The sequence below is a fragment of the Dryobates pubescens genome, chromosome 26 (assembly GCF_014839835.1).
Source record: "Dryobates pubescens isolate bDryPub1 chromosome 26, bDryPub1.pri, whole genome shotgun sequence".
NCBI classification, from domain to species: Eukaryota; Metazoa; Chordata; class Aves; order Piciformes; family Picidae; genus Dryobates; species Dryobates pubescens.
The window spans coordinates 12793495-12800589 of record NC_071637.1 but is presented as its reverse complement, the minus strand read 5'-3'; the positions used below and the strand labels follow the sequence as shown (position 1 = coordinate 12800589).

Genomic DNA, 7095 nt, shown 5'->3' with positions numbered 1-7095 from the left:
CTTGAAAAATATTGCCTACTAGTTAAACTTTCTACTGAATATAACTGTCCTTGCATGCAAGAAATAGCGATGTACTCAACAGCTAGTGTATAGTGAGCCTTCAAATTAGCACACAGTGGTGAAGACTTCTGAGGTAGTCTGCCACTGCCTGAAGTCATGAGGGGAGAGGACAAGGGTAGAACTGAGCAAAGAGAATTTCTCCTGAAGCATCTCCAGAACCAGTAAAACACTTTGCTTAGTTTGAATGCAATCAGGAACTGTCTTTCTCTGGAACTTCTTTGTTCAGTGTATAAAGAGCTTTTTGTAACAAAGCTTAACTTTCTTTTTATCACCATCTATGAACAAAAACAAAATAAGGCACTTTGGTTTGCAACACTTTGCAGTCTCTATTCAGTGGAAGTTTGTCTAGTTGCAGTGGGCATTTGGGCTCTAGTTACACTCCCTGCGGTTTGACGTCATAAACCGGCAAGCTTTTGTTTTCGTTCAGAAGGACAAATTAGGATAAGGAGCATTAAATTACAGGATGCTGAATCTTGTCTAAAGGCTGCTTTGAAACATGGGCCTGGGCACAGTGTTCTTGAGCTCAAGAGCTGTTTGGAGCACACGCCAAAAATGACATGGTGAAGCCAGCACTGTGCTGATGTCTCTGGTAGAGCATGGGTTAGGGACTGATGCTGCCCAGAGGCTTGTACATCGGTACTTTGTGGTGTTCTATGTGTAGGAACAGCCCTTCTGCAGAGATGCAGTCACTTGTGTGTGTGTGTGTTGGTTTCCTTTGTGTTTCTGGACTGTAGCTTGCAGTCCTGCCTGGGAATATTCATCTTCTCACCTAAAAGCTGCCACCATGTGGCAAAGGACTACTACTGCGTAGTTCCTTAATGAACTGAAAGTGGGACCCAAACGAATCCAGCGATCTGCCGGCTTTACATCCTCACAGCCCAGCTCCTCTTGCTTTGGAGAGAAACGCCGGTTTACACCGAGGGGTCTAGTGCTGTGTTTGTGTAAAGATGCTGCTGGGCTGTCCCAGCAGGGAGAACTCTCTTGATAAGAGGCTGTATATTTCTATGTAAACAATACTGTTCTAGTTTTGTCTTAGCCATTATTTAAAAGTTTGAGTTGTAGCCTGTTCCTGTTTGTTTGTTTTTCCCCCATGAACTTGTGAAATTAAGATGCTGTGAAATAAAAACTGTTTTTATTACATGTTTTGTAACCAAATGTCTTGTTTGGAAATGATCTTTTGGTTTCCCTGAGGGTTGCTCCTGGGCTGGCTGGTTCCCATGTACTGTGTATGTTCCCCTTGCCTTACTGTTTGCTTTGAGGACAGTGAGGTGCTGGGGTGTGTGCAAAGAGCAATGAAAGTGAAGAAGGGCTTGGAGAACAAGTCTTGTGAAGAGTAGCTGAGGGACCTCTGGGTTTGTTCAGCCTGGAGAAAAGGAGGCTGAGAGGAGACTTTCTGTCTCTCTACATCTCCTTGAAGCAAGGTTGGAGCCAGTCTCTTCTCCCTGGCAGCAAGTCATAGGAGAGATGATCTCAACTTGCACTAGAGGAGACTGAGGTTGGCTCGTAGGAGCAATTTCTTCACCGGAAAGGTTCTCGAACACTGGACTGGGCTCCTGGGGCCAGAGTTGAATCTTCATCCCTCGAAGTGTCGAAAAGAGGCGGAGATGTGGTGCTGAGGGCCATAGTTTAGCGCTAGATGTGGTAGAGCTAAATACTGTTTGGCATCGTTGCTCTCATAGGTCTTTTCCAACCGAAACGATTCCCCCACGTTCACGGGGCCCTCCCCTCCTTCCAGGACCGGCGGCCCGAGCTGGGGGGGGGGGGGGGGTGGGGGGGGGCAACCTCCTACGGCTGAGGGGAGAGGGCCCTCGCCCCGGGGCTTCCCCCAAGCCCAGCACGCTCGTGCCGCTGCCCCGCTCCCGGCCCCCCCTCAGCTGCGGCCGACGCTTCCCTCGCCCCAGCGCTCAACCCGCGCTCCTCGGCCCGCGCGCGCTGTGACGTCACGCCGCCCCGCCGGAAGCTGCTCCGCGCCCTCCCGCGTCTTTCCGCTTCCGCCCCCGTCGCGCCCTTTCCGCCGCGGCGCACGCGAGGTAGGAGCGGGTCTCGGCGCTGCTCCGGAGCCAGCGGCCCGGGCGGGGCCCTGGAGGGCTGGGGAGGCTCTTTCCACGATGTCCAGGTTGCTGTGAGGCCGGGGGAGGCAGCGGCGTGCCCCGGGGTCGCAGATCGCGGGGAGGGTGGCAGTGGGGACGGTCTTCGTAGGCCAGGCCTGGTGAACCCTGCCGTGATTCTTCTAGGTCTTACTGCTTGGTGCTTGTGCTTCAGCGGCAAACCGAACGCGATGCAGAACGACGCTGGGGAGTTTGTGGACCTCTACGTCCCTCGGAAATGGTGAGCGGGTCCTTTCGGCGGCAGGGGGAGCCGGTGGGGATGGCGGGTCTGCAACGCTTGGCGGTGAACTGAACAGAGGCCAATTCAGTTGGCAGGATGGTTTGGAGTAACGAGGATAGGAAGACAAAATTGCCAAGTTTTCGTACTGTATTTTTATTTTTTTTTTATAAAGCGTCTGTATCCTTTGTTGTATGACTGTTAGCCTTACAGTGGCAGATCGTAGAATTAGTCACTTAAGTTGGAAGAGACCTTTAAAATTGTTGAGTCCAACTGTTAGTCCAGCACTGTCAGGTCATCACTAAACTACATAGCTCAGCACCACATCTGCACAGCTTTTCAGTCTCTCCAGGGATGATGACTCCACCACTGTTGTGGGCAATCTCTTCCAGGATTGGTAACTCTTTTGGGGAAGAAGTTTCTCTCATATCCAATCAAAACTTCCCCTGGTACATCTCGAGGACATCTCTTCTTGTCCTGTCAGTTGTTGCCTAGGAAGAGACCAACCCTCAACTGTCTCCAGCTTCCTTTCAGCAAGTTTTAGAGAGCGAGAAGCACTCCCCTCAGCCTCCTTTTCTTTGGGCAGTGCTTGAAAGTGCATTTTCATTTTCTGAGCACTGAAATCTTAAATTCTTGTTATGTAAACTCCTGGTGCAGCTTTAATGCATGTAGATTTGTCTGTCCCTTTCCTTCTGTTTCAGTATATTTTGTTGTTTTGTTCTTAGCTCTGCCAGCAACCGAATAATTGGTGCTAAGGATCATGCTTCAATTCAGATAAATATTTCTGAGGTAAGTTTTGTTACAGACATGATAAGAGACCTTCTGTCTTTTGGTGGAAGTTAAGAAGTCTAACAGCTTATGACAGGTCTCCAGATAATTCAGTAGAGGCGATAGAAGTTTAGAGCTTGAGGGTTTTCAAACATAGAAGTATGTTGTGATACTGCCTCTGGTTCTTTTTCAGCATGTGGAAAATACTCATTAGACAGAATTTCATAAAGCTTTGTACAGTCTGTTGCATTCCTTAACTGTTTCACTAAATACAACTTCCTAACTCTAGATACTTAGAAATTAGGTAATTCCTTTTCTGTAGAAAAGGAGGACAAGTGCTTGATTCTGGGAAAGTCTTATCACTCCTGCTTTCACCTGCTTGTAAGAAAGTGCAGTTCCTCAGCCTGTCTTTCTGCACCCTGGGTTTAAATTTTCTGGTGGGTATTCTCAGTGTTTGTTCTAAATTGTCTAAACTTCAAGCAAGATCCAGTTTCCAGAGCAGAACTCTATTCCTGGTCTGCTTGCTTCGCTGGAATGTCATATTCCATGTTTTGCTTGAATCATGAATCATTTCTGTTAACACATGGCACTGCTGCTTTTGTCTTCTGTGAGCAGCTTTATCACTTTATTGACTCAGTGCTTGGGGTATTATGTGCTTGGAATTTTTCCCAAGGCATGCTGGTTATTTGTACTGACCTGGTGGTGTACATTTAGTTTTATTTCTGTAGCATAGGGAATTCGTTCTTGTTTAATTTTGTCTCCTCAAGGCAGTGTTGCTGTGAATCCCTCCAAGCTTAACATACATGCTGAGAAAACCCACAGCAGACCTTGACTCCTGCAGGATCCCAGTTAGTCCCAGTGGGCTCCAGTTAATTTAAACTCCTTTCAGCATGCCTATGTTTACCCTATGTGGTACAGAGTGTTCCTATAGCTTGTGAGCCATGTAGCCTGATGGATTTCTTTTTGAGTGGGAGGCACAAGACTGAATTCTAGTGTTTTTAAATAGTTTGAGTCTCTTGTGTTATCTGCCTAAAGAAATCATTTTCAAATGCTGGTTAAGATTTCCTGTAAATCCCAAGGCAAATACTTCTCTTATTCATTGTGTTTAATTCCTTCAGTGATCCTTGTAGCTTGTTTTCAAAGGATCAGGATGAGTAGAACTGAAAAACAAAATCACAAAGTATTGCAGGGTTCCCTACGCTGTTTGATTTGATTATTTATATTATTTTCTGTCATGGTGATCTTTTTTAATGTTAAACTTCTCAGCGGCTATGGAGATGAGACAATGTGTGTTCCTCAGCTCAGGCATGTTTCTGTCTTTATAACAAGACTGTCTCCTTCCCCCTTTCACTTCAATTTTCCCTAATGAAAAGAAACAAGACAAAACTAACAAAGGCAGCAGAATCCACATGGAAACTTTACATTGAGCTTCACCATTTTTTCAGGACTCCAATTGTTTTCTTCTTCTGGCTACCACTTTTGTTCTTGTGTTCTGGTTACATTGTGTGACCCATTGAATTTTATAGCTGCACTAGCTGTACATTTGAGAAGATAATTTGTATCTGCAGCATTTTGACAAACCATTTTTATCCTTAGGTGGTTGATAGGCAAGCATGACAGGAGTGTGAAACTCGGTAAGAGTCCCTATGGAGTAACTTGTTTGTAATTCCAGGTTGACAAGGTAACGGGCAGAGTAAATGGCCAGTTCAAAACATATGCCATTTGTGGACCAATTCGTAGAATGGTGAGTTAATTTCTTCACCTACAAAACAGTTGTGCTTCTTTTAATAGCAATTAATCAATGTTTAGATTCCTACTTGGCCCTGAAAACACAATGAGCCTTCAGCTCATTCTCGTGGAAGAGCTTTTGTGGAGATAGTGAAGGCAGAGTGAAGACCTGAACACATCCACTTCTAGATTCAGAGAATTGTTTCAGTTGGAAAAGGCCTTTAAGATCATCTAGTTCAACTATTAACCAAACACTTGCAAGAATCAGTTTTTTCCTGGTTTTATCTTCAATCCTTGGGCTTGTAGAATAGAATAGAATTAACCAGGTTGGAAAAGACCTTTGAGATCATCGAGTCCAACCTATCATCCAACACCATCTAATCAACTAAACCATGGCACCAAGCACCCCATCCAGTCTCTTCCTAAACACCTCCAGTGATGGTGACTCCACCACCTCCCTGGGCAGCACATTCCAACAGCCAATCTCTCTTTCTATGAAGAACTTCTTCCTAACATCCAGCCTAAACCTCCCCTGGCACAGCTTGTAGAATGATCTGTGTTCTGTTGGGTTTTAAACACTGAAGGATGCGAGTGGGGTTTTTTTGGTTTAAGACTGTGCAACCTATTCATGTCTGCCTTTGTTGTTTATAATCATAAATAATCTGATATTTATGATTAGAGATGCCCTGAATTCAGTTTGTCAAACATGATCTGAAGGTTCCTAGAGTTGATGAGGAGTCTGCTCACCCAGAAGCACATCTTGTTAATGCAGATGTGTGTTGCATCAAGTTCAAGCTCTGTTGTCATCCTCTAAGCTAAGAGATCAGTTAGCAGATTGTTATGAAAACCCGAATCTGGACATAGAAATCTGTGTTAAGATGTTGTGCATTTCCCTATGAGCATTAAATGCTGCAGCTGCCTCTTTTGAATGTCTCAGCAATTCCTTGCTCACTTCAGAATCGTGTTTGGTTCTTTTCAAGGGGGAATCAGACGACTCCATTCTGCGCCTGGCAAAAAATGATGGAATTGTTTCCAAGTGCGTATGTTTATCTTACCCTCTGACTATTACAAGGGTAACTTCCATAGCCAAATCCTGCTCTTTTAGGATGAAAAAGTACACCCTGTGTTTATAGGAGGGCTACACAGTTTGTTAGAAGCATTTAGTGGAGCTGGTTGAAGCGAAAGTAGTTTGTAACAGTGTTTGTTTGCTTTTCTTCTAGGAACTTTTAACTGAAGAGACTCCAGCGTGGAACGTCTGATGTAAAATAAACAGTTTGAACCTATGTTATGGTGTGTCTTTTGTTGAAGTCATAAACATCCCTGGGTTTATTATAGTTCATCTTAAATACTTGGAAATGTGTGTCTTCAAAAAAATACACAGATTCTGGTTATGGATTGTTAAATCAGCTCCTAAAGCAGGGCCAGGGTTGAGCATGAAGAATTCCCACTTCACTCTCTGGGTTACTGTCATACTTCTTTTCCAGATTTAGTAAGTTTTGCAATAGTAGCTCAGCTCCCTTTCTCTTCAATCTGTAATGGAACATTGTCACAGAGTCACAGAAGGTTAAGGGTTGGAAGGGACCTTGAAAGGTCATCCAGTCCAGCCCCCTGGCCAGAGCAAGATCACCTGGAGCAGGTCACACAGGAACATAGCCAGGCAGGTTTTGAATGTCTCCAGAGAAGGAGACTCCACAACTTCCAGATGCTGTAGCTGTGCTAAAGAACCTTTGGGATCTTTCATGTCACTTCAGTGGGCCATGGTGCTTCTGGCAATATTAAGACTAATAAATTGCTAAAGCTTGTCACAGCCTTTATTTTCTTGTACTGTGCAGAAACTCAGAAACTCAATTCAAATGAAGTGCTATGTAAGAAGCACCTGCTGGTTCACTGAGATGTGGGTATGAGAAAGGAGAAGGGTGTTCAGAGAAGAGCAGACATGTCTTAAAGAGTGTGGTTTAAAAGGTGAGCAGCTTTACTGGGGAAAGAGATTTGTAATTTACTTTGGCTGTAACTCCACAAAGACAAATCATGGCACCTTTCCTAGGGGTGTCATGTCTGCTTTTTGTTTTGCAGGAGGGATACAAGAAAATGCTGTGTCCTGTCTTCCAGGTGGTGCTTTTGTGTTGGTAGGTTTTGTTGGCACACCAAAGTTTCTCTGTCGTGTTTATCATGTAGTGGTGTAGGTGGGTTTGGTAGTTAACAGGATCTTCTGGC

General features: G+C 44.8%; 1 protein-coding gene across 1 annotated transcript; it reads left to right on the top strand.

Moving 5' to 3' along the window:
* The first annotated feature begins 2059 nt into the window (after nucleotides 1–2059).
* On the top strand, nucleotides 2060–6164 carry RPS21 (ribosomal protein S21). The gene is made up of 6 exons (XM_054173558.1): nucleotides 2060–2090; nucleotides 2295–2388; nucleotides 3111–3174; nucleotides 4826–4897; nucleotides 5862–5917; nucleotides 6102–6164. Exons 2-6 carry the CDS (start codon nucleotides 2339–2341, stop codon nucleotides 6109–6111), a joined length of 252 nt encoding a protein of 83 aa, XP_054029533.1. The 5' UTR covers nucleotides 2060–2090; nucleotides 2295–2338; the 3' UTR covers nucleotides 6112–6164.
* The last annotated feature ends 931 nt before the right edge of the window (nucleotides 6165–7095 follow it).

Coding starts and splice junctions, on each gene's coding strand:
- RPS21 (XM_054173558.1), top strand. CDS start 2,339: ATGCAGAACGACGCTGGGGAGTTTGTGGACCTCTACGTCCCTCGGAAA. Junction 2,389..3,110: donor CTCTACGTCCCTCGGAAATG/GTGAGCGGGTCC, acceptor TTTTGTTCTTAG/CTCTGCCAGCAACCGAATAA. Junction 3,175..4,825: donor TTCAGATAAATATTTCTGAG/GTAAGTTTTGTT, acceptor TTGTAATTCCAG/GTTGACAAGGTAACGGGCAG.